This window comes from Accipiter gentilis, chromosome Z (assembly GCF_929443795.1).
Source record: "Accipiter gentilis chromosome Z, bAccGen1.1, whole genome shotgun sequence".
Lineage (NCBI taxonomy): Eukaryota > Metazoa > Chordata > Aves > Accipitriformes > Accipitridae > Astur > Astur gentilis.
In genome coordinates, this window is record NC_064919.1 from 12,039,216 (window position 1) to 12,067,026 (window position 27,811).

The 27,811-nt window shown below is 43.2% G+C and overlaps 1 protein-coding gene across 12 annotated transcripts in view; it reads left to right on the forward strand.

The window, feature by feature from the left end:
- The window catches only part of PALM2AKAP2 (PALM2 and AKAP2 fusion), a 271,043-nt gene that overhangs the window by 232,507 nt on the left and 10,725 nt on the right, over positions 1-27,811 (forward strand). For all 12 annotated transcript variants that reach the window (XM_049796111.1, XM_049796113.1, XM_049796114.1 and 9 more), the window contains 2 exons: positions 15,718-18,112; positions 26,255-26,433. In XM_049796111.1, coding sequence (XP_049652068.1) covers positions 15,718-18,112; positions 26,255-26,433 — 2,574 coding nt within the window. The remainder of the gene's footprint in view (positions 1-15,717; positions 18,113-26,254; positions 26,434-27,811) is intronic.

The following is a 27,811-nucleotide window of genomic DNA, read 5'->3' on the forward strand; positions in this document are numbered from 1 at the left end:
GGGCTTGTGAGCAGGTGTGACATAACCAGCATCACAGGTGGATGGGCACCTGCAGAGAAAACTGCCCCCCCTCCCCCCTTGACCTGTGCTCTCTGCATCTCCTTGCACTGTGTGGGGTCATACAGAGAAGTCAGAAATGTTTTACCTGGAGAGAAGCCTGAAGCATGGAGCAATTCACTTAAAAGCCAAAACCCACCATACCGGCCAGTGACAGGGTTGGCATTAAAAGCTTTACCATATCTCCTGTATCTTTGTTGGTTTACTCTAGTCCCTTACACATGACATCCTCTGATGTTCACTGCCCATATTTATTTCTCTGCTGGCTTGATGGGGTAGATTTGTAGAGGAGGTACTAAAAAATGAAAAGGAGATCCTTAAATTGTTTAGTATACTTCAGCAATTGCATGCTCAAGCACCAGTTTTGCTTCCAGCAGCCAGCCTTGTGGGGCACTTTTCATTTTACAGTCCCAGACAGAGACAACTGTGGAAATAGTACAGTTTGAAGATAACGAGCTGAAATGGTGACTCTGCTCCCATAAGACCTTCCTTCGTTCGCAGGCAACTTTGCTGTGATACAGAGGAGAGAGGTAACACTTTCTCTAATGAGATATGTGTCATGAAAAGACTGTTGGTACAGGATGAGGGGAATAATTCTGGTATTTGTTTTTATTTCTGCTATTGCACATCTTGAATTTAGTGGTCATAGAAAGGTGCTAGTCTGACAAGCTCAGAAAGACAAGCAGGGTTTTCAAGTCCCTGAACAGGAAAGGGATGCACAAGAGGATTTGTTTGGATTTGTTTGGTTTACCTTAAGCTTGCACACACTTTCCATAAAGAGGAGCACCTCTTCTTTCTTTCTTTCCCCCCCCCCCCCCCCCCTCCAAGCACATGTTTCAAGAATAAAATTAGCCCTCTGCAACAGGTTGTAATGATGACCCTGTGGTTCAAGTCGTACAGTTATCTCCAGCATGGGAAGGTCTTTGGGCTGATAGGGAAGCATCTGTGTCCTGAGGTAGCTGAAAGGGCTTGCTTTTATGTGAACACCATAGTTTTGTTACTGCTTAACCAGGAGGTGTAATGCTGCAAATCTCTGTTTCTGCCACATTTTTAAAGAATTTGTGGCTCCTGCTTTGTTTAACCATAACCAAAAGTTGCAACCAGCAGCTAAAATCTGAGATGGCTTCTCACAGAAACACTCATAGTATAGACTGTGCCCCACATCCAGTGCTTCATCACAGATCTTGAAGGTTCACAGAGGAAGGCTGTTTTGAATTAAAGAAGTCTCCCAAAGACACGGGGCCCTTGCAGAGAACATGGTGCCACCTACATCTTTTTCTTTGACTGGTTGAGCTCTTACTTACACGTCTCTACAGGTGGCCTTCTGGCATGGACAGAGCAGTCTTGTGGGCAGTTAGAGTCTTTCTCATTGATAAGTTTAATTCAGCACTGAAACTGCATATGGCCTGCCATTCTGAGAGATAAATTTGGCTGCAGACCTGAGTATCCTCAGATCTGCAGCCAAAACCAGCTGTTGCCTGCCTCGCATCACTTTTCATATACACAGATTTAGTCACAAAATTGAGTATCCTTGGCATTTAGTGTGCATTTGTGCTGCAAATTTGAAAGATTAGAGGCCTGAAACAGGTAAACCACTTTGAAATGGTCCTTTTTTCTCAGATACTGAGGTCAGCACCACTCTGTCTTTTATAATCTTGCCCTTGATGCTTCCAGAAGACAATACTTGCTGATTGTTCGGTAGATCTCTGGTACTCATACAGACTCTCCACTGCATTCCAATCTTCACACATTTACTGTTTTTCAGAACAGCATGATGTAGGCGACCCAGGGTGCAGTGACTTACTGCTTATAGTCATGCAGGAGAGGTGGTTTAAAATGCAGACATGTAAAGAATCTTTGCACTTCAAGAGGTTAGGAGGAATCATTTTAAAGTGTTCTTGGACCACTTTGAGACAGACTTCTGGCATTTTTGTTTCTTGATCATTCAGCCGTTTCAAGTTTCTGTTCAAACTTTTCACTTCAACCAAGAGTACTAGAAATATTTTTTTCTTTACACTTAAACTTGAGGTTCTATTGGAAGGGACTACAGCTTTAAGGGAAAAAAAGAACGAAACCAACAAAACCCAACATATTTAAGCTTGATGGTAACAGTGGCTCTGAATTCCTGAGGGGAAAAAGGTTGTTTATTTGAGGCCAGCTCTAGCAGGAGAGGGTTTAACAGGATGTTATCTGCTGCCTTTGCTACTAAGCTACACTGCTATACTGTACACAAGAGCTTCATTACAAATAGCCCAGTTCATTCTTGCAACATACTAGTATGTTAAGGAAATGTTGTTATTCCTGTTTCCCAAAACTAACTGGTATGAGAAACAGATGATTTAAAAAAATATATATTTTCTAGTGCAACTCTTTTAGGTTTCAATGAAAACTGAGCATTTCCATGTCAAGTGAGCAACTCCTGTGAGTCTATAGCAAACAAGTCTCTTGAGCACCATCTCCTGCACACCTGGGTAGTGCTGCAGTTACAGCTCTGTCCTCCAGTGACCTCCAGGCCATGTGGGGCTTTAGATGGTTGGTGGCGGGGAGCATATGTAAGGTAAATATCTTGTGACCTTCTGCTCCTTCAGTGACCACAGGTGAAGCAGGGTTACTTGGACTTCTTATTTAATCAATGAGGAGCTATAGAAATTGCATTTTAAATCCATACAGTTTAATACATAATTTAATTTCTCTGTGAGGCATTTCTCCCTCATCATAGTGTAGAATTCTTGGATGATCCAAGGGAAAAAAAAGCTAATATGGGAGAAGTTATAACTGTGTTTTATAATATCTGCCCCTTGTCCAGACAGTATGAGAGATGGTGAATGAAAGCACACAGTTATTTCCTGTCCCTTTAGGCTCACCAAAGCCACTCTTAGTTTTATTTTAGGACAGGGATGTTAAGTGTCTTTTCTTTTTTTCCTGTGAGAACCTTATTTCCATTCTGTTTTCATAGATTCATTCAATAGGTGACAAGGTGCTTCTTACCCACCCATTTTAAAACTGTAGAGGCTTGACTTGCCTCCTTTAACATGGCTCAGGCAGGTGGTCGAGCATCGGGTGAAATGCGCTACTACAGCCTTCAAGGGTTCTCATGCCAAAAATACCACTGCTATTCTTTCTCATCATCGCTGGCAGAGGATGGCTGTGCCTTCCCTTTGCTGATGCCCTAGAAGTAAGTGAGAAAGCAAATTAGTATCTTATGTAATTCATCAGGTGAGTAAAATATGCTATTCCAACACTTAAGCTATGTCATCTGTAGCAACATGTGTAAGGTGACATTAATTCAAGCCATTTTAACACAAGGTCCAGAGGGCCTTCACACGGGATGCCTGGTCAGCATAGTTCATATTTTTAGCTTTAACTATCGAGCCTTCAGGAAACCTAATCCAGGGGTACTCAAATGTCATTAGCCCACAGGCAGCAGTAAGGAACAAGTACTGTGCTGTAGAAAACATCGTGCTTTTTTTCCCAGTCACCCTCCCTTCTAATTTTTTTTTACGTTCCCTGTCTTCAGTTGTTTTCCATGTGGCTGACAGATTTCCTACAGACTGGAGACCACTGCCCTGACCTGAGTCTTCTGAAGCAGATGGTTACCAAAGGTGCCCTAAGCACTCCAGTTAATGTTTAAGCCTCTCCTGTGGAAAGAATATAGTCAATCCTTTTTTTGTTTGCTACTAGGTAAAAATTACTGCTAATTACTGCTTGGAGCTTGTGTCTCACAGCAGCCCTTAGTGTAATTACTCCTTTCTAGTACAAAGCCAGCCACATGCTGTGTTGTTGGGTTGTGCCTCCTCCCCTCCAAAAAAAAAACCCCAAAACCCCAACCAAACTGCCCTACAGCAGTAAACCCTTGCTTATGCTAGCTGAAAACAGGTCTTGGGGTTTGTTGCCAACATCATGATTTTGAAGGGATCTCTAAGGAGGTGGGTCCCTTACAGGTTAAGGGAAGTCATGCTGGTTTTGAGTAGTGTGAACTGGCATTTTCCTTTTAAAACAGCCTCTTTGTGTGAATGGGCTGTGGGTGTGGGCTGCCTCTTTTCTTTTTTTTTTTTAAACCAACCCTCCCTCAGCCTATGACATCACAGTCCTGTAAGGAGCTGGGGAAGGAATTTTATTCAAAGAGCCAAAAAAAAGTGAAGGCTTTTGTGGAAAACGACATTTTGGGGGTTTACTTCAGAGTTTACAGGAACAGAGAGAGAAAGAGAGAGAAAGGGTAAGCTAAGATTTAAGATTTCAGACCTGTGACTTGTATCTGTGTTGAGCCTTTATCATTTGATGTTGGGAGGAGTATTTAAAATACCTTTTTTCCCTATGATGGCTATGGAATTTGTCGCTCTGTGGCTGGTCTGTTCATTGTAAACAGTAGGCAGAGCTTTCTGAAATTCACAACTTCCTACTTAGGTGTAATATAGGCGAATATTTGTTCTAGGGAGAAAAGATACTTTTGTATATCCTGTGCATGTGTTAACTAGGAAAACCACCCACACGTTCAGTGTCTATATTCTTCAGGCAGCATTTGCAGAGTCTTTTGGCTGAATTCTTTAGTTGTGGAGGGGTACATTTCCCACTAGTCAAGTGTGTTATCCTTCTGGACACTGTAAAGCAAACTTCAGCTGATAAAGAGGCTTTAAGGGTGTCTGGTTAGCTTCATCTTTTAGTTGTTTAGTTAGCACTGAAAGAAATTAAGCGTAGTACTGTGAACAGTCACATTTAGCAGCAACAGCATTCCTGGTTTCTATGGCATGTGATGCACGCTGTGACACTTAGTTGGTACCTCTGTACATGCACCAGGATAGCACATTCTTTAGCTCTTGAGAAATGAGGAAGGATATTTTAGGGTAAAGTACCTGAAAGACAAGACAACCTGATCTTTCCTTCTAGCCTGTGCTTTGCTTTTATGTACACAGACTCCATGAGCTGGCACCTCATGCAGTCACTTCAAATACTGAAAACTGAGTTACTGCTTGTGTGATGGGCTAGTAAACAATACTCTTTTGAGCAGATCTGGTTAAGCTGTTTTAGTCTGTTCCCCCTCTCCCCTAAAGCAACATGACCCAGGATGTGTCAAACTTCTGTTTGTACAGAAATGTGAGGTGCTGCTTGCAGTGTAATGGGAGCCTTCTTACAATTGTTTAAAATACCTGCAAGCAAGCATTTCCTATCAGATAGCAAATTATCTGAGAAATACAGATAACAGCAACCCTTAATGTAACAGCTTACTTGGCATTAATGATCTTGCCAATGTTAAATGAATTAACCTTTATTTATTTCATTTTTCTGTAATTAGGAAAAAAAAGAGCCCACAACTGAGGGACTGGAGCAATCAGACTTTTCAAGCAGAGCAGTTTGAGCTGGAATAACTGGTTCAGTTAACACCATTTTCCCTCACCATTATCTTAATTCTCCACTTGCTGAAAGAGCAACTGATGAATGCCTTAATCAAATAATATCCTAATGTAGTCCAGATGTGCTGTAGGTCATTTAATCAGTGGCTTTTCAGCAGGAAAAGAAGGAATAATGAGTCTTTGGTTGGAAGAGAGGAGGCGAGCAGGGGCAGAGGGACGGGAAGTAGTAGGTGCTGAAAGGGAATGTCTTATTCCCTGGGATTTCTCAACTGCCTTTTTCCCAAATAAGGAATTAGAAAAAAATCCTATCCAAGTCTCACTTTCAATGAAATATTCTCCTGCAGGAGGTAGTGACATGACTGTAGTGCTTAGTTTGTGTAATGAGCAAAGCTTTAGATGAAGTTGCTAACTGCTGACAACGCCTAACTCACATGGTAGGTCATATTTATAGCCTGGGGACAGCAATGGCATGTGGAGAATTTAGCAACATCCTTCTTTATAGAGACTGTACACATCTGGCCTCTCAGTAGCAAAACTGTTCTGTAGACCCTGTAGTCTGACTTCTTTTTCTGTTAAATATTACTTATTTGCTGGCCATTTGTTGAAAGGGTGTGTCAAAGTCCCCTGATCATCTCAGCTACATAGGACTCATCTTTTAAGGATAGCGGTTTTCATTTTGCGGGTGTGTGTCTTTGAATGGGTGTTTTTCTACACACACCATCCAGAAAGTTAAATTACGTGCATGCCCTTAGAGAAAGAGCCCTGCAAATTGCACTCCACTAGAGTTACAAGGTTTTGGCTCTTGTGTAAAACCTCTAGCTTGTAGCCCAAGTGCTGTTTTCACCGTGGCGTATTTCTGGGAAAGGGGACAGGTGTGAAAGCATTTTTTTATGGTGGTTTCCTGATAGGCTGTGAGCGTGGTGACACAGTGGAGAGCGTGACTCAGGGGAGGTGGTGCGCCAGGCTCTCGTTGGCAGTGGCTTCTCTTCCCACTTGTGTGCGTAACACAGCTCTTGGCAGAGACTTCAGTTATGTCCTTTGCTCACCATCGTATTTTCCCCCTCTCCACTTATGTAATTCAAGTGATTTTTGAGCTAGGACTAAGCTAGATTTCCTCTTTCTTAATGTCCTCTCAGTTTTCCTTTGATGATATTGCAGTGATCTGCTTTTGCCTAAGTCTGGATGTAACAGCCTAAAATACATTTTGGGTAAAGCTAAATATAAACCGTGACCTTTTTAAGCCACTATGTGTGCTCTCTTTGTGGAGTTTTAGGGGTCTCTAGGTTTGAAAACAGCCCATTTCCTTGAAAAAATGGGAAGAAGGCAGTGCATAGAGTGCTCAAGCTAGCTGGCTGGCTTGGCCCTGGTACTCTAACCCTCCCAAGGCTCACTGCCTGCAGTGAAATAAACATTGTCCTGCTCTTTGTGCTCTGGGCAGAGCAGGCAACCATCGGGTGAGACGTGCTGCACCATGCAGTTACCTAGGCATACCTTTGTTTAAGGAGATTTTGCTGTGATGGGTCTTAACCTAATGGATGAGAGCAGCTGTAACAAGTCCTACTGATAGAGGCAAAGCATCAATAATAATTTTTAACCTTCTTCAGCTCTCAAAAAGAGGTGTTTAGCCTTTTTTTTTCACATTTCTGAGCATAATTTTCCCTTTAGCCCTCTTTGCGGCATCACTCCTAGCTGTCAAACTCCAGTAGATCTTGAACAGCCATGCCCTTTAAAAGTGCAGTAAGTACTACTTAGTCTTTAGGAAATAGTTAAAAACAGTATGATCTCTGGCAGTTGGTGTCTGTGAAGCAGAGAAGTGAATGAAAGTGAAAACTTGGGCTTTGTTTGCAAAGGCTTGTAGGTGCTTGCTTCAGTTAAAGTATTCATTTCCTACTATATTGCCCTTGAAAGTAAAGGGTGAAAGAGCTTCAGCATAGTAAAATCACGTATCTTTGTTCAGAAAATGCAGTTTAGGCCATTTATGAAAGATTTACAGAACTGTATAAGCCAGTGAAAGAATCTGTATCATCAGAAAATTTCAATACTAATACATCTCAGAAAGCTTACTTGTGTGCTTAAGGCACGTTTATCTCTGTTCCTCCAATGTATTAAAACAGTTTTCCTAGCAGCCATAAAATCTGCTCAGAGAACAAGTGAACTGTCTGGCCTTTCGTCTCCATTTACTGCCTTCCTCCTGCCCCTGCCTAACCCAAATTCCTTCCTCAGGAGGTCCCTTTCTCATGCACCAAAATTATTAATATGCCAGTATTTTTCTCTAGATCTTGCATTTACAGAGGAGGGTTGTAGCTCTGTTCTTTAGATGGAACAGGAATCCCCCTGCCCCCTATGAAAAGACTAGGCATTTTGGAAATCCCCTTGTCTCATTGTTTTTTTCATGCACGTGACCGTAAAGGTCACCCTTTCCTTGTGCTGACATTATCTAGATGGGTTAGAGAGTATTAAAAGCAAGGCTTAGTTTAGCGTCCTTTCCCCTCCCCGCTGAGATTAGATCATGCTTTACCAGAGCAATTGTTCCATCCTCAATGGCTGTTGGGCAGATTTCAACTGCAACATTTTGTGAAACTCTGGTTTTTCATGCATACATTCAGAAGCCACGTCCTGCTCAACTTAGTACATATACTGAGCACTCCGTTAAGCTGAACATTTTTTTGTCCTTATTCAATTGGGATTTCTCCGCTTTCAATTGACATCAAGCCAGAAGCTGAATGTGAGAGTGCTACTAGCAACAGAGCCCTGAGGTCTGAGCTTGGATCCATCAGCACCGACTGATGGGAGCCTATTGAAGTGGACTCTGCAAATGCAACAGTTCATGGTGCAGGACCTCATCTGTGACTTTCAGCTGCAGAGAAGAAATTCTCCTTCTGTTCCTTAAGGGTTGTATCATAACTTGTATTCCCTGCAAGGTAGTGGACAATTTTCTAATTGTGTGATGTTCCTTATGTGTTAGTTGGACATGGTGTTCTTCATTTCCTCCAGCAAACCAGTGCACTTCCCTAGGTAGCATTAGAGACTGTTTCAGGAGATCGTATTTACCATTTTAAGTGACTTAGCACCACATGCTCTGTAAATCAAATATTCCAGCTGTTGGAAGCATTCATTCTTGTTTCAGCAAAGACAGATTTTAGAGACAAGGCATGGAAAAGTAAGCCTTTGGAAAAATGTGTAACAAAGTTAAAAAGTACTAAACATCTGTGGTGTTGTGGTTGATTAATACACTAAAACATTTATATTGACCTTGTCTAGTGCTGCCTCTCTGCAGCATTGTTTATTTCCTGTGCCCTCACACAGGGTGTAATGTCCTGGTCATTCTGTCCTAGGGAACTGAGTGAAGCAATAGAACACTGTGCATTTTTCTTTTGAGATAAAAATCAATTTGGAAGTGAAAGGAGCATCAGGAGTGGGATTTGAATGGATGAGAGTGATGAGAAAAACACATTTTTATGGGTGAAATGCCTTCTTATGCATGCATTTACTGCTTTAATTCAGTTGCACTTTCAGGCTGACCTACATTACGAGAAGCTAACAGTGCAAAGAACAAGAGAATCCTCTTTTAAATTCAGGTTCTTGTACCTGCAATCATACTATCACCAATTTACTGATGTCTTGGGTACTAGGAGCTCCTGGTTCTTCCCATGTGTGTGAAACACCATTCTGAAGCTCTTCAGGGTATTGTCTTATCTGGATGCTGACAGAAAATACTGGGGCTGGAGTGTGGCAGTACCAAATGGTGCTGCAGTTTCTGAATGAAAGTTTAATCACAGCTTCCTGTAATTTCAGATTTGCATCTGGATTACTGTAGAACTGAACAGAGCTTTCACAGTAAAGCTAACCAGCCCTGCACACTGTAGTATCAAAGTCTACACCACTTCAATATATACTGCTTTCCCTAGAGCCAGCTATGTAACCATCATACTCTAATAACCTCAGGAATGTTTTTTAATTTATCAGAGGTGATATTTCTTTTCATTCAGAAGTTAGCAGCATTTTTGTCCCTAAACATTCATTTCTGTATACATCACTTTGTCCATGCAGGTGCTTCATGCAATTACAGTTCTTTGCAGGAATGAAAATATTTAATAAAAAGTGGTTAGACTTTTGGGTTGTTGTTTTTTTTTACAACAGCTGCACAAGCGTTTAATTTAAAAAAGGAAGATACATGGGGTTTTTGCCCCTGTAGCAATAGTTGAATTCCAGTCATGAGGGTTGCAAATTCTTCACAGGGTGACCACATCTGTATTTTTAGGGAGTAAGAGAAAATAACTGGCATAAAGGATGAGGTGGCTTCCTACCTGTAAAAAAACTGCTTCCAATTTACATACCTTGGAGTTAGTGGGCATTAGTAAGGGTTATTCCAAAGGTGGATCTGGTTTGCCCAGGAAAAACCTCAGCTGTTTGTCATTGAGTGCACATAAAATACTGAAGCTATAGAGACATGTTTGGAAAAATATGGTATCATTCATTACGTGCTCATCATTAAAACATCCTACCATACAGTATATGTTCATCATTAAAGTATTCATAATTTTAGAGCCATTTTTCTCCATCGTTAATTTATTACAGCAGCAAAAGAAGATTGGACTTTGATTTCATAAAAGAGCTGTATAGTGTGTCACATGGGCAAGCTGAAGCCTGTGGCTCAGCTGGAATGAAAAAGAACGTTGCAAAGCCTTTCATGTGCTTTCTGAGCAAATGCAATCACAACTCCTCAAAAACAGAAGAAAAAGGACATACAGAAAACCACTCAGAACATGTCACACAGCAAGCTCTCCAAGTAGCCACTTGTTTGGGCACTGTATCCCCATGTCCCTTATTACTATCTGTATTCCAAAAAAGCCCCCTGCTGCTTCTTAGCAGGAGGTAGTATGAAGCCGCATTGATTTTTAGATTGTACTCCTATAATTTCTGAAGTGCTCAGAAGGAGATAAACCAGCTTTTCATAAAGAAAATGTGCCTATTGTACTGTCTGGCTACCTCAGACAAGTCACTGGAGAGCGTAGAGAGCTGCTTATGGAGAATGTCACTTGTGACACTCAGTGTTTACACATTTTGGTCATCGGAAATGGTTTCTGTCTGTGTATTGAAGACACTGTGTACTGCACTGTGAGAGGAACAGGCCAGGTTTTGCTTTTTGTGTGCAAGTAGGATTATGAATGGAACTATTCAAGGTAGTGCCAGCATGTGCCTAATATGTCATAAATTCAACAAAATTTGGCAACAGGATTTAGGAATAATTTTTTTTCCTGAAACTTGAATTTTGTCCAATTTCATTAAGCGAAAAATTGTAATTTCTGGACAACACTTTCCATAGTATTTTTTAAACCCTTAGAGGTCAATATAAAAATATCATATGGAAAAATGGGACCTTTTCACACAGGAGCAAGAAGACGTAACACTTTGGTTTGGGGCTTTTTTTTTTTTTTTTTAAAGAAAAGACATGGTTCGTGTAGGTAATGTGAGTAGAAATCCCCTTCCTTTCCTTGAGCCCTGCATCATCAGCTGCATCCCTTTTCTACCCCAATTCTAGGATCTTTTTGAAGAGTTTTTCTCTGCTGCTGCTTTCTCTTAGATCACCCAAACAGGCCACATCCAAAACACAAAGTCTTTGGTCCATTTCTTCAGATTGCTTTCTGCAAAGGCTCCCACCCGGAGCATTCTTGTCCCTCCAGTGATGAGGAGGATCACCACATTTTTGGAGGTGGATGGGGTGGCAGCCACCCTGTGAGAGCCTCCCATGGGAGGGATGGAGTGCACCAGCCAGCATAAGATGGGAGCCATCACAGTGGTTTGGGCTGTCATTCCCATCTGGGATGAGGGGGGATGGTGGCACCTTTCTGAGCACCTCTTGTGTGGTAGTGAACATGAGCTATGAGGGATGGGTGCTAGCACCTTGTATGAGTCTGCTTTTGCTTTTCTTGCTTTTCTTGCTGGCTAAGAACTGCAACACTTTGGTGTCATACCATTCTTTTGCAGAAAACAGCTTCTCTAAAGAAATACTTGCTGTTGCTAGCAAGAGTGGAACAATACCTAAGTTGGCTAGGGGTTTTCTTGCTGTACAGGCTGGTCATCTGGAAGCACAGAGGTGCAGATGACTTCTGTATCTTTGCAGTGCTTGGGACTGGCTCCATCTGTGATGCAGATGGTGACTGCACTCTTCAAAAGGATAAGCTGAATGAAAGCAGCCACTCTCATGAAGGTTTGCCAGAGTCAACGCCCCAGAAAATGAATCATTTGTTTCCTTCTCCTTTGCAAAGACACATCAGAGAGGTGGGCCAAGACAGTAGGTGAAGAGGGAGAAGATGATTGACATCAGCAGGGAGGTGTGGATTAGCCAGTCAACCATATGCAAATGTGATTTTAAGTTACACTATTGTACTAAAACTGCTAGAGGCATGTCAGGCCCAAGAGTTAGATCCAAGAGCAGAGGGGAAAGGGTTGAGTTGAACAAAGCACTGGCTCAGTGATCAGGCAGTGGGAGGAGAAGCAGGTGCAGTACAGGACATCTCCAAAGGAAGATGAAACCTGAAGAAATGGAAAGTTGACAATGCTAATGATGTCAGGAGACCAACAGCATCAAAAGCTGTTTTGAAACTTGGCCGGAGTGATTGGTAGAAGCCCACAATGAGGAAATCGTGGTTTAGATTTTTTAAACCATGAAATTTTTTTAGTTGTTTAATCTTCCGCTGCCCCCCACCCCGTTGCTTCAGAAGAATGTCAATGTGGCTCAGAAGGATTGCCTCCCACTTGTTGTCATAGGCATTTTGGATTGCATCAAACAAAGGAAGGCACTGGCAGTACATTTGCTGGGTATTGCTAGTAGCACACCCACATTTTTTTTCCTTCTAAAAGAGATGATTGCCCAAACACTTACACTTTTGTAAATGAAGAATTCAACCAAGGAGGAAATATGCTAATAATTCCCTAAGCTGCTAGTAACTGCAGTTTACTGAAGTGCAGCAGCATTGTAGAAATGACACTAATTACCCTGTTGCATCTTGACTTAAACAGAAATGAATGCACGTTCAGAGACTGTGTAAATGTAACAGTAACTTCTGGAAAATCTGGGTCTAGATGAGCACTGTATGGGAATCACTGTGAACACTGTATTGCTGACTACAATTAGGATTGAATGCTGCCCTTTTCCCATTTACAGGCCTTTGTGATGGAGCAGGCTTTAAAAAGCCTGCTCCCTGGAGGTGGCAATACAAAATTGTTGGTACATACTCATCACCAAGGAGCAAAAGCAGCCTCCAAGCAAGCTCACCTCCTCCTGCCAAACAGCTGAGGCAGGGGGTCTGTCTGCATGCCACCACCCTCCTCCCATGCATGGTGTCATCCCAGTGCGTGCCTTTTTCCTAGACCCAGCCAGTTATCCTGGACAGCCTCTGTGGCCTGGACTGTCTTGAAAAGCTTTGTTTTGTCAGCTGCTTCCATCCTTGTGATCTTCTCAGTTATCTTCTTCAGGTAATTCATCAGTAGATTGACTTCTGCTCCTCACAGGAGTGTGTGGACCATACTCTCATTGCCATGATCTCACAAAACTGTCCCCAGATTCTGCCAGAATGTGTTGAGGGAAAAACTGGGTGGGTTTTTTTAATCTTATTTTTTCTTCCTCTAGCATTTCTCCCTGGCTTCTCTGCCCTGCTCAGTTACTAATCCCAGGCAAAGAAAGGCTCCCTCCCATAAGTAGCAATGTTTCCTCATAGGTTTTACTGCATAATTGTCTGTTTTACTACATAATTACATGTGCCACACTAATTGCACAGACACATGCACTTTCAGAATTACATACTGTCATAAATGCATGCCCTGATTAGACAGTTATGTGTATATGCCTTAATTGTGAGCTATGGATTGCAGCTATGATGAGACGATGGGCTCTTACTCATTAAGAAATTGGTAAAATACTGCGCCTGTGGTTCTGTTCCCTAACTTGAATACTCAAATGTCATGTGATCTGAAATGGTTCATACATTAAAAGTGATGGAAGTAGACATGCTTTAGTGAATGGGGTCTCTGGGGCAACCGGGGACATATTCCCAGCTCCATGGCATGGAGATACTAGAAGCACAAAACTGGGAGGGCCTTTGGCTCTGCAAGGAGATGTGTTTCAGTGGCTGGGGTGCACGGCTTCATTACTTGATTTTCTGCATCTGGTGAAGATGTGTTCTTGCAGCTACAGAGGACATGTAGTTAGCTACCAATGTCACTAGCAGCTTTGATCTGTCTGATTAGAAGCAAATGTTAGCAGGAATATGATGGCATACTCATGGTTTGTGTGAAAGGGGACAGCCAGCAGCCCTGCACTGACGTTTATGTCCCTTTGCACAGACTCCTCCAGGTAGCAACATTCCCTGTTTTGCACCAGCAAGTCAGGCAGGGGCGATTTAAACTCAAAATATCAGAAAGGTATTGCAGTCTTAGTCTTGTCACCTGACTACCTGTTATGTCATGAAACCTGAAGCTCTTCAGTTAAATCAAGAGCAATTCTTGCCCTTTCAGGTTAAAAGAAAGTTTATTCTTTCATTCCTGCTGTGCCCACTCAAAAAAGTAAGGACTTTTTTACTGGTTGTTCTGTATTTGTTTGCAAAGCATCTGATTTCTTGAATATATCCTTAGTAGGACTGAAGAAGAAACTGGCCACAGAAAGTGAAATGAAAGTAGAATGAGTGAAGTATATCAAGTAAAATATATATAGTCAAAAGCAGGTTGGTTGGTTGAATGTTTTAAAAGTTTTTTCCCAATGTTTAAGCACAATTAAGAAGAAAGTATCTTAATGGCTGAAGCCAGCATTGTCTTCAACTGTGTACAACTACATAATTAGACAAAAAACTCTTTCAAAATGCTTTTAGAAAGAGTTCTTCTGGCTGGCTGGCCGTAATTCCTTAAGGTGTGTCAAATGCATTTTACTGCCTATATAAAACCAGAGGCAATGTGATTGTTCAGGTCACTGGTAAGTGCCGTTGTGCTCCTAGCTGATCATCTGCTGCTGCAGTGTGTATTAATAGCATGCAGGATAAGAGACAGCAAGGGTGGGGGTGAGTAGCAGACAATGGTGCCCTTGTTGGGTGGCCACTGAGTTCACCGGGTTTGGTCAGTGCCATTTGCTTCACAAGCCCATGCCTCACACACAGAAACGCATGTGGAAAGGGAGCTGGAGACCTCAGCTTTCAAGTTTCTGTTTTAAAGTGTTAGTCAAATAGATGTGTCACTTTTGGTTTTCAGGAGTTAGGAAGAGTTAGCAAAAGTTAGCAAGTTCTTTTTGAAGAATAATGTTGAAATTGCCCTCTTTTCTTTTGGCATTTCCTTTTTTTGCCTTTCAGCAGTAAAGATTTATTGAGAAATTCAATAACATGTTACCAGCTTAATCAGAAGTTCCTTCAGACTTTACTCACGGGAAGTTCACTAGGCTGTTTGACCAGTAAAATCTGTCCATACCCAAACATAAATAGTGTTTCTTTTAATACCCTCCTTGAGAGCAGAGACAACACATCAGGGAGAAATGTGAATCCAGTGCATCTGCACTGCAGATCAAAGCCGTGGGAGGGAGGAGACCATGACTCTGGTGCCTGTCATGCTCTTTGTGGTGGTCTTCATGCCGTGGGAGTTGCAAACGCTTCCTGTCTCCCAGGTCCAGTTGCGTGTGGGTTTCCGTGTGGGCTGGAGAAAGACCCCATGTCTTTCCAGCACCATGTAATTGTGCCCTGTGTTTGATGACCAGGATTGATCCACTGAGAAATGAACATTCCCTGCGTTGCCATGTCTTTTTTCCTAACCTGGGATGAATCACCTACTCTTCCTGCACGTTAGCATATGTTTCTGCAAAACGGGGGCAGTAATATTTTTCATCTGTAGAAGCATTATGAGATTTCCATTAGGCACAGAAAGCATTTTTAAAATACCAAGATGATAGGTGTTGTGTCCCGCATGTGCAAACCTTTAAAGAACCTAAACTGCCAAGTCATTAATAACTTGGAAACCCAAAGCTCATTTTTAGTGGCAAGCCAGGACACAGCCATGCAATAATGACAAAGTGAGGATGGTAAGCAGATGAGAGATACTTAAATGATAAGTTTGTTGTTGGTTTAGTGCCTTGTCCAGCTTATGGTAAAGTAACTTTCTATTTTTTGTTTTGAAGATGTGCCTTGTCTTCCCACACTCTGAGGGGCTGCTTTAATCTCAAGTTTAAGAAGTGCTAGGATTTGCTTTCCAGATGGTGTTTACTCTGAAAAAAAAAAAAAAAAAAAAAAAAGGTTGCTTTTTAGGACTTCATCATAGTTTTGTTCTCTCACTTTAGAAATCTTCCAGAATCCCTGAGGATGACATCAGGTTGAGAAAAAACAGAGACCAAAACTGTGCCAATTCCTTGGAGCCAGCTACTGTGCTTGCTACAAAGGAAGAGAAAATGGAAATTGAAGTTCCAGTTTCTGAACATAAAAGCATCACCACAGTGGCTTCACCACATCCTATAGACAATCCAACCCACTACTTTTCCCCTGCTGCCAGCCACAATGGACTTAAGGATAGGCACGAATCTCTGGACAGTGAAGTTGCTAAAGAGATCAGATACCTAGATGAAGTGCTGGAGGCAAATTGCTGTGATTCTGCTGCAGATAATACCTTTAATGGTACATCGTCCCCTGAACCAAGTGTAGTCTCCATTATGGATGGCTCAGGAGCATCTGTTAATGTCAATAATGATTCAGTACCTAGTGAAAGGGAAGAAAATGTAGCTGACAAGCAGGCACCCTTGGTAGTTGAACCACGTGAAGGTAGCATAACAGATGAGAACCTGAAATCTAATGGCCATTCCTTGGGTGGACTGAAAGAAAACACTAGGGAGAGTCTGAAGGTGCCAGGAAGTCCCACTTCTTCAAACAGTTCTAGAAGATCCTCTAAGGATGGAGAGACAACTCTTACAACCCTTAAGAAAGAGGCTAAGTTTGAACTACGAGCTTTTCATGAAGACAAAAAGCCCTCAAAGCTCTTTGAAGATGAGGAAGAGAAGGAAAAATACAGGGTCCGCAAAGTGAGACCATCAGAGGAAATGATGGAACTTGAAAAGGAAAGAAGGGAACTCATTAAAAGCCAGGCTGTCAAGAAAAACCCCAACATTGCCACCAAATGGTGGAACCCTCCCCAAGAGAAGACCCTGGAGGATCAACTGGATGAAGAGCATCTGGAGTCCCACAAGAAGTACAAGGAGCGCAAGGAGAGACAGCAGCAGCAAGGTGTAACACCAACATCCCCCAAACAAGTCAGCTGCTCCTTTGTACCACCAGAGCCAGTCAATGTCAAGAAAGAGGATATTGTCACAGAGCAAATTGATTTCTCAGCTGCCAGAAAGCAGTTCCAGCTGATGGAGCATTCAGGTCCATCTCAGGGTCAGGCACCACCAAGACGGTCAGGAACACCCAAAATGTTCTCCATCAAACCCTTCTACAAAAGCCTCAATTCTCCGCATGTAGACAGGCCACTGTCCTCCATGACAAGACCCATTTCAGTGTGTGGGCAAACAGGACAGCTTGAAGGTAACAATGCCACTGTTGTCAAAGCACAGAAGGTCTCCTCCTGTACCTCAGAAGATGATACAAGTGCTCAGACTACCGCTGTTGACCCAGTAAGAGAATTACCAAGCAGTGATAGCCCCAGAGCTGGACAGGCCTCAAAACTGTGGGCAGAGGATGGAGAATTCATGAGTGCGAGAGCTGTCTTCACGGTGGTGAAGGATGATGGACAGGGTGTGCTAGACCAGTTCCCAAAGTCAGGCAGTGCGTCTTCCCCGCCAGAGGAGCTTGACTCCGGTTTGGATGACTTGTCTGTCAGGTCTCAGGATACTACCGTCCTGGAGACCCTTTCCAATGATTTCAGCATGGATAACATCAGCGACAGTGGTGCCTCCAATGAGACCATGAGCGCCCTGCAGGAAAGCTCGCTGGCCGATTTCTCCCTGCCACAGACCCCTCAAGCTGACACTCCGGCTGAGTGCAGGGGTGAAGGCATCTCCAAGTCGTTCAGTGACCTGGGCTGTGACTCGCCCTCCTCTGCTGGGGCAGACTCCGTGCTGATTGATGACCAGCTGGCGTATCATGCTGGCCTGTTGGTTCAAAATGCCATCCAACAAGCCATAGCCGAGCAGGCGGATAAAGCAAACTGCAAGGAAGAAGAAATCCCAGTGGAGAAGGAGATCTCAGTCAAAGAGCAGCCAGCCACCACCAGGCCAGCTCCAGCCTCCAAGGAGCAGCAGAACCCAATGTTTGAGCCACCCCAGGTGTCTTCACCTGTTCAGGAAAAAAGGGACACCATACCAAAGACTTCAAAAGAGGAAGACTCAGAACTCAGGGAAGGGAAGAGTTTGCAGCAGTCGCCTGTGTACTCAGCCAACCAGCCATTCCTTGTGGAGGAAAGCAGGCACGAAGTCAGCTATTTCAGCAAGTATTCAGAGGCAGCTGAGCTGAGGAGCACTGCCTCCATCCTGGCCACGCAGGAGCCTGAAGTGACTGTGGGCCCTTTCAAGTTACGGTCAAGGAAGCAGCGGACTTTGTCGATGATAGAAGAAGAGATCAGAGCTGCCCAGGAACGAGAAGAGGAGCTGAAGAGGCAGCGGCAAGGTCTGCAAGTGGCACCAAGTCATATTATGAAGAGTGCACCACCCATGCCCACCAGAACTATGTCTTACAAAACTGCACCAGGTAAGCGTCAGAGGAGAAGTGAAATGTGACTGAAGGGTCAGGTCAGATTTGGTTTTATGTCATTTCTGAATGAATACGTTGTTTTGCAGGGGGCGGGAGGGTTGTCATGACTTCATCTGCCTGGAAACTGCAGGCAGGAGGAGGGCATGGGACAACCCAAATTTCTGTCTGTGAGCATGCCTGTAGGCATTTTTGGTTTTTTCCCAAATGTAGCGTAGAAGTAACTTGCTTACCCTGCTGATCATCATTAGGAAACCCTGTGCTTTGTTCATCCTCTGCCACGTTGTGGCATGACATGTCTACCCACTGAAATTTAGGATTTTCACAAGGAAGGATAGCAGTGGTTTTTTGCAGGTCTGTGGCTGTCTGAAAGACAAACATACAAAGCCTTTTTTAACAGGCTTACTGTTCTCTTGCACTTCACTAAGAAAGTGCAAAGGTAGTGGAGATGTACAGATTTGGGGATTTTGCATTGGATTCATTTTTGTGTGTGTTTTGCTTTCTGTTTTCAGGTATTTCTTCCTTTTCTTAATGGACTTTGGTAAAAAGACCTCCAGAGCTGTGAGTTGCCATGTATTTCAGCTGGTATCATTCACTAATGGATGAGACAGGCATCACAAACAAGATGCTTAATAGATTCAGTAGAAGTCCTCCTCTGACTGATCAGCTTCTGGGTCCTTGAGGTGGCATTCACAGCAGTTGCAGCATATCTTGCTCCTCCTTCCCCTTTTCAAAAAATAAAATCAAGCACTCATGCCTTGTTAATACAACATAAAGAAGGAAATCTTAAAAAAAAAAAATTGTAGTGATTTTTATGAGTGTAGACCTACATATGCTTTGCAAGTACTTAGAAGTTTTTATTAACAGTGATCATTGTGAAGAAGTATTAATTTTACCCAGAGTACTTAAATTCCATCCTTATTTCCACTGGTGTAAATCCGAGCCAGTGATGCTTCAAAAAATTGTGCAGCATGATCCTTTTCTTTTGAAAGTCATGGCAAACTTGAATAAGGTCTGGATTTAGTCCATTACCCAGTCTGATTGTGAACTTGGAGTGTTATGCAGCACATAAATAGCTAATTCTTGGTTTTGTTTCTTCTGCAAAGAGGATGATTTTAACCTGTGTTTCTTGCCAAAAAATGCAGCAGATGTCAATAATTTCTTTGAAGTGCTATTGTTATTACACCCATAGAACAGCATTTTTGATAGGGAGTCTCCATAAACTGAGGTGTTTTGAGCCTGACAAGATGTGAGAGACAGGGCACCATAGACCTCAGCTAGGAGAAGGTGTGCTTGTATAAAGGTGTGCTCAAGACCACTTTCAAAGACAGCATCATCTGTAGCTGCAAGTGCTCAAAATGAGGCTGATAATGGTTGCTTTTTACTAACAAGTGATGTTGGAAGGGCTGCTGACACTAATGCTTGTTTTAATGGAGCATCTGGGAAAACAGTGTACTTCTGCTTGTTATTATTTCTCTACACAACAAGGCATTTACTTTGTGTCTGATGTGAAAATGTTCATTGTGAATTACATTCTAGCGAGAATGATAAACTTATATTTATAATGAATCATTCCAGACAGTTTCCTTTAAAGGTCCAACTGCTGTATGTTCAAAAAAGGAAATTGGGATCTATTAGCCAGTGACTCAAGCTACTGCAATTTGCAGCTGGTGACAAGGCAAAGAATTAATTTCTAGGAAAAGGATGAATATGTGGCAATGTGTAAGGATGTCATTGATCAAAAAACCCACAAAGAGCATTGCCAAAGTCACTCTTAAGTCTGCTACTTCTGGTGCTTTCTAAACAGCAGATGTGCTCAGCAGAGCTCTCAGCTGGTGGAAATTAGCTTGGCACCCTTAGCGTTGCAGGATGCATACCCTTAGCTCATCTCATCCTTGCTGTCCCTTTAGCCAGCTGTGTTGCAGTTAAAGCTTGCAGGCATCCTTAAAAGTAGGGAGAAGGGATACCATGCAGTCTCTTGGAAGATTTCAGCAACGTTCCTTTTATTTTAATACTTACGGCATGTTTTCAATATTTACAAAAACGGAGGCAAAAGCTAATTCAGCAGAGGCAACAAAATCTAGCTGTAAAGCTTCATTGCGGCCACTTACAGAGGTGAGAGCAGAAAAGAAAATCTACTTGTGGTAGGCACAGTAAGGAATATGCTGTAGAACATGTCTGTTACTGTAATCCAAATATCTAGTTTCACATAGAAAAATAATAATAATAATAGTAATAGCAGTAGTAGTAACAAGAAGAAGAAGCAGAAACAGAGGAACTTTTGTCACCAAATTGCGTTTGCCAAAGAAAGAATTGGCACTCTTCTTTTAACATCAAGATACCTCAGCAGAAAGGGAATAGGGGGTCAAGTCTAAATTTGAAAAAATGCCTTGCTAATCCATAAGTGGGCAAGTGTAAACTCACCAGAACTCTTTTGAGGAGGTGCAGTAATTAACTTAAATAGCAATGGCCTACCTATCAGGTTGCTTTTTCGTGGTGGACTGGGCAGAATAGCTATACTAGGACTCCTGGTGGTCCCTAGTTATTTATTACTCCCATTTCACTTCTTTGAACCATTGTTATGTGGATAACAGAAACAGAAACCGCAAAAAAGGACTAGAGGGAACTGAATTGCTACTTTGACTGAGGTGTGGAAGATTAACACAATTCGTGTGGGTGTATGTGTGAAATAACTGCTAATTAGTTTAGATAGCAAACAGGCTGTTTTTATCACCATGACATGCAATTTTCATACAACTGATGGTAACACTAAACTTGGTGTCTGCCAACCACCCAGCAGAAGCCATCATGGTTCCTAGTAATAAATGTCTGTACTGCTAGTAAGTATCCTTTAAAGCTGTTTGGGATGATTTGAAGCAGCTTTTTAACCCATCTCAGATCACTGGAGCAAAACACAGAGTAATTTCAGTGGAACACAACTATGTGTTGTGTGCACACAGGACAAGACCTTCTCCAGAGTACACCTGGACAGGTGAAGGGCAGAACGTATGCGAACTCCTTTCCCAAAAAGTTGGGCTTCCTGCATAAGGAGCCCCAAGAAAGAAAAAAAATATGCTTGAGCATGGCTAAAAAGAGAGTCACTGTGGATCCCCAAATATTTGTGGAGCTGTATTTAAATTTGAACATTTCCTGTGTTGTTTTGCTGCAGCACCTGGCTGCCCTTGGTGAGGGGTTGAGCAGCTGCACAGCTGGCCAGTGGTTTTCTCCTACAATGTGTGGTCGGTACACCATCCCTCCTGGGCAGACCAACTGGGGCTGTTTGACAGTTTATTCAAACAGGATGATGCGTGTGTGACACGAGAGGATCCAGCATACATTTGGTGGTGTAATTCCCATGTTGCTTTTATTAGGAGTACTTAGACTTGTGTCTAACTTCCTGTAGTGCCTGGCTCAAGTATTTCTGTTCAACAAAGGAGGTGTGAAAATCACTATATGAGGGGTCTCGGTTCAGTGAAGGCTTTTCTGTTGGAGAGAAACCCTTTGTGAATATTTGCTGTCTCATGACAAGCCATGAGGAAATCCCCGACATGAGAAGCCATGCCTGGGAGAAGCTTTCCTGAAGCTGCCACATCTGCCTTTTTGGTGTTTGTCACAAAAGCATTGCCAGGTGAGGCAGAAGGCACGCTGCATTCCCTGCACCCATCTGCAGGTGCTTAGACCCACCTGCACACGCATCTGGGAGAGCTGCCCACCAAGCATTCATCTTCTGTTGTCTTCAGCTGATGAACCAGGTGAGAGAATTTCAGTGAGTGGCAAAAGCCCAGGGCGGCAGTTGCAGTTTAGAGATGCAAATGATCAGGAACCTTTAAATTTCAGGTAACTTCCCTTCAAAAGGGGAGGTGGGGGACTGTTGTATTCTTTCTTCTCCTTGCTGCTTCTCCTGAGTGACAGCTCTGGACGGTAAGCATCTGTCAGAGGAGCCACTTCAGCCTGAAAACCATTTTCCACTTTCTTTTTCACTAGTAAATACCTACACTAAGGAAACTTCTCAGGTTCAACCGCAGCCTGAAGGTATTTTTTGTATGGTGGGAAGAGAAGCAGAAACTTTGGGACAAAATATTTTTAATATTTGTGGCCATTGCAAACTTTTTAATGCCCTGTATACATGTAAAGAATAAGGATCAGGTATAATACATATGCATGAATGCCTTTTTAAAATGAGAATTTTGAGCAAGGCTACAGCAGAAATTAAGCCTCTGAGTTTACAGAAGATACTGTTTCCTTACGCCTTTATAAGCACCAGTATGAAAAAAGCGAAGTTCAACATTCTTTTCAAGGATTCCTCTGGAGTGCTCATCACTCATCCCCTGAACACCTCCAGGAGTGCCTTAACAGCATACTAACCCAGCTCATTTGCCATTTGCTCTCTTATTCCTTCCCTAGCAGAGAATGTGTATGAAGTGAGAGAATCTTCAAGACGTTAGTTTTTTAATGTTTTCTTGTTTGTGTGTTTGCATATTCATGTTGCTTTACCTGGTGTTCAAGAAGACCAACGAAGCCCACCTTTCACCTGGAGTGGTAATGAGGCTCCACATTACCAGAGGGACTTTTTTTTTTTTTTCACATATTTTAACTATCCCCTGACTCCAGCACAGACTAGTCTCCTAAAACAATCTCTTGCTGAAATACCTTATTAGTTTTCTCTGCTGTGCAGGTGTCTTTAAAAATGCCAACAGCATCGGTAAAATAGTTGCTCTTACTTCTGTGAAGCCCCATTCTTCCCATCTCCTTTGTACCTTAGTTAACACGATATGGTGGCCCTTGGTACTCGCTGGTTACTTAGTCATGGCTCAGGCCCTTGTCCCAGGGCCTCACCTTGGTCACTCTTCCATCTTGATATTGCAGCAAATCAGCTGAGCATCCTTCCTCAGCTTGCAGCAAGTGCTTGAACACCTGTCAGGCTCCACAGGGTGGATAAATCACCATCCCAGCCCCTCTTGCTCCCCAGAGCTGTGCAGAGGTTTTGGTTCGAAGAAAGCTAATTTGTCCCCAGCTTTTACACATCTTTGATTTTGCAGAGAGGGCTCAGGCGATGTCTTGCAGCCACCAGACTGGGACACAGCAGCACCTGTCCCTTCCCTGAGCTTTCCCTTCCCCTCTCCAGGGCTGAGAAAGGGCGTTCTCCATAGGAGCATCTCCCACCTGCCCCAAATAGCACAAGAGGCAGGAAATTAAGAGAAATCAAATTCCAGGAGCTTCCTACTAGATTGCTGAAGCCAGAGAGTGGAGGAAGCCATCACCAGAACTGAAGCCACAGGACATTTTTGGAGTCCCTGTGAAAGTGGAAGAAAAAGTAAATGTGTAGGTGAAGATTTGTGATGCTATCGCCTGTACTCGATAGCTTGCAACAGCTCTAAAGGTGACCTCAGAGGACTACCTTCCCCTGGAGAGGAAGACACTGCTGATAACCACTGTTAACTTGCAAGTGTGACCATCAGGCTGCAGTTTTTGCTAGTATCCCTCAATTGTGACCCTGCTTCCATTTGAGTCAGAGCACAGGTACTTTAACTCAGCTTACATTTGGGCAAGGACTACCAGCAGTGCCTGTGCATCAGGTGTGGGCATGGGACTGTAGAAGTAGAAAGTGCCTGTGATCATCATGTCTTATGATGATTTTATGCTGAGTGACTCTTCTTCCTGAGAACTGTACCTTATCTGGATGAAAATCTGCCAGAAGAAAATTAACCCAGCAACAATTCTAACATAGTCCAAACTGACAGAATAGCTCTACAATGGACTGAAGCTCTGCATGATGTTCACGGAGTTTTTCTGTGGTTGTTCTGAGAGCCCTGAAGCCTCAGACACCCCATCATCTAACCACAACCTCACTGATGGCTGTGCTGGTTGCTTGCCTTTCTGACACAGTTGGCACTGGTAGAATCTCTCTCTTCCACCTGTCTACCTCTTCTCAGAAAATTTTTAGGAACTTACTCTTCTGTGAAAAGTAGTTGAAATGATGCCCTGAATTCCTGAGTTTTTAGTGGAATTCACTTACACAGAGAAAATGGTTATATAAGCATAATTTCTTGTGGATACAAACCAACAAACCACTGTTCCCTTGTGGGCGAATCTCCTTATAACCTTGGCTTGTCTGTTTGTGAAAAGGGAACAGTGACACTGTTCATGTTGACACTGCCCAGCATGCACAGAAGAGTTGCGTGTTGCTGCACATATCCAGGGAGGATGGATCGGCTTGGAGATATCCCTTTTCTAAAATGCACATCCCCAAAGCCTACAGTTTGCATTGTTTTCCAGGGGAAGTGGAGTGCAATGAGCTCTTTTCAGGCCTGTCCGTAGGTCTGTGGTGTGTCTGCATCCCTGGGGGAAATCAAAAGCTGGGCAGACATCTGAGAAGCGTGATTCTTCCTGCATTACTTGCATACATCCAAGACAGTTACTTTAAGAATTAAGTAATACAGCAAGATATCTCACCCTTAATCGGGTCTTTTATTTTCAGCAGACTTTTTTACCCACTGGACCTAAAGGACGAGGTGACAGTTATTCTTACTCTCTTCTGCTGAGCAGTTCAAGCTGTGATACATGGGTGCAGGTGGGCAGCTCAGGACCTGCTGTTGGCCTCTGCTTTGGCAGCGTATCTTCTGGTTGTCTGTGGAGCTGGTGCAACCCGGAGAAGAACCTGTGCCCGTAGACACTCCCCCTCCAGTCTCTGTGGTGGGGTGATTTAAGGAAGAGAAATTTCCAGCCTCATCCCTGCACTGGCCAGCTTAAGCTAAGCCTGTAACGAGAAACCAGTGATCTTGGGTTTTTCCATACTGGTGAAAAATGAAACAAGCCCGGCAAGGGGATTTCTTGTAACAGACCTCTGCAGTGTCGACTCAGGTTTCACTTCTTCCTTCAAGAATAAATCCTGCTGATCCTTACAGGGGGTTTCAAGGCTGCTCTCTAGTGGCTACCACTGTTATGATGCTTTTTGGAGGAGCATCTAGGGTTTTCATTTGTCTCAGCAACAGAAGTGTCATGAAAATGTGCACAATCCTTCCAATTGCTTCACCTATTGGTAAGGGTGTGGGGCTTTTTTCCTCTTTTTTTTTTTTTCTTTCCCATCCCTTGAACCGTTTTATTTCAAAGACCTGACGTGCCATGGAAAAGAAAACCTGATTTTTGGTTCCACATTGCTTTCTGCTGTCATAGCTGAGGACCGTCCCACCTTATTCCCAGGATCTGCCACTGTCGTCTTCATTCTTCCCAGCAGGACAAGGTGGGCAGCTCACCCCGGATCAGCACCTGGTAATGAGAAACGCAGGCTGTCCTCCCTGGAGGAGCGTGGATTGTCCACCCCCTGAGCTCTCCTGCAGCTCACTGCAGTGGTCTCCTTGCTCTGGCCTGCCTTTTACCCACCTCTTCAGCTGGGGTCACTCTGCCTAAAACAGGGTCCCTTGGGTGAAATGGGCTCAGTCAAGAGAGCAACCTGACTTGTCGCTGACTTTCCTCCCACCAGGTGACTGAAGGGCCCTGTCTGAAGGAGGGGCGTGTGGGATGGAGACCCCATCCTGCTCTGCCACAGGTCTCCCTTCAGGAGCACCCTCTGCAACTTGCAGGAAACAGCTGCCAGGATGAGTTGCACCAGGGACCAACCCAAAGCCTTTCACACTTAGAAAGCAGATAAAAAGCACTGGAAGAAGAGAAAAAGCCAGCACCGTTTACCCAGATGCCTTCGTTGGATATCTTGCACGTGGTCCCTGGCATACGGTGGTGGCATCCTGTGTGCTGTATTGTCTAAGCCAGAAAAGAAACAATCTTGCCATTTTCCAGAATCTTGCAAACATTTTCAGATCACCAAAATGTGTCCTCTAGGATGAAAGAGGGGTAATTCAGTCAGTAAACAATAGTGGTGGGTTAAATTTGCATTGTATCATGTGGTAACTCTTCCAGGTTTTGTAAAAAGATTTTGTAGTGTTTTGGTGTAGTGAATTTCAGGATGAGGGAGAGTGTTTTAAGAGCCCATGACCATTCTGACTTACCAGATTGTTTCATAGGCTTCTTTCCAAACTGTTTCTGCACTCAAACCCCACTGAAAACATCTCTCCAGCTGTCATTGTTTGGAAACAACTTGTGAGTCCTTCAGCTTAGAAAGGGTCATTCCTTTTCATGTCATTGCAGGAAAGATAGAGAAGATCAAGCCTCCACCATCCCCCACCACAGAAGGCCCCATCTCACAGTCTGACCCTCCACCCGAGGAGCCTGCAGGAGCCCAGCGACCCAAGAACCTGATGCAGACCCTCATGGAGGATTACGAAACACACAAAACTAAGAGACGAGAAAGGATGGACGACAGCAGCGTAAGTGCACTTTTCTTTTTCACTTTTTGTTCTGCCATAGAGACCATGACTTGTAAGAACCAACATTCAGACAATAAAAACATTTATTTCCCAAGAATCTGCTCAGATCACCGTGCAAGTGCGTAAGGATTTTAACATGTTGTAAGGGCCAGTGTGTTTGAAATGGAAGGATGAGGGCCAATGGAGAGGAAGAGTGTCACTGATGGAAATATCAAAGGCAACTCATAATAAATTTATATTAATTAGTTAATTAATAACAAGGGCAGTTGGCAGACTCTGTTAATTCACACATCGCCAGGACCCTCCAATGGGTTATTTTAGTGGCTCTTTGAACTTTGTGCATCAAACATGTATTCATGCCTGTGTTTGTAGACCCCCTAAATCCTGTCCCAGTGGGCTCAGGATTCAGCGTAAGTGGGTAACTTCCCCAGAAACCACCCCTTGCAGAACTGGATTGGGAATGTCTCAGAAATTAACTTAGATCCTTCAATGGGCAGCATGCTGTTTCCCACTGGATTTGTTGTCTTTCTTCCACACAAACAGAAAATCAGCAAGAATTTCAGTTTTGTGAAATGAGTGCCTGCATTTCAGTCATTACTGTCATAGAGTTTAACACAATTAAGGTGTTCTTTATTGGAGGCGCTAATAAGAGCAGCTATGAATTCCATAGCTGGAAGTATCAAAATTCGGGTGCAACCTTTATGCAACCTTTATACAGCCTGTTTCCCAACAGAGCACAAGGTGTTTCTTATTCAGACTCATTATTACTGTGGGCAATGAGTGCAGAAGGTAGTGAGATATAAGTGCAGTATAAAACTTACTAAACAGACACAGTGTTTGCTGAAGCAGCCACAGTCCTCCATGCATTTCCCGGAGATGTCAGTATGATGACCCCAGCACCAAGGAGCTCCTGCTCCAAACAAACTGCTTTCTAGTAATGCTCATTAAACGTAGAGTCTCATTAGCTGTATAGAAGTAAGTGAAGGTTTGTAAGGTGAATACTGCACTAGTCTGGCAGCTTTTAATCATTACTGGTGAATATTGCACAGGAGCACAAGATACTTGAAATTGGAAGGAATGCAGTGTAGAGGGGTCCTGTTGCATTTCTGCTAGTTTACTAAAATGTAGTAGGAGAGCTGACTGAAAATGTAAACAGATAAATTTTCAGAGCACGCTAGAAACTTTCTTGTCCCTTCTTCTACTGAAGCCATTGAAAAACACGATCTCGTCATCCGTCAGGCTCCTGCTGCCACGTAGGAAGCCAGCTTGTGCAGTGGAGCGTGCCTTGTTGGCAGCGACATCTTGGGGCCATGTCTTGGGAAGGAGCTGGTCTCTGGTTTCCCCTCCTTCCCCAAAGCACTCAGTGAAATGGGGTGGC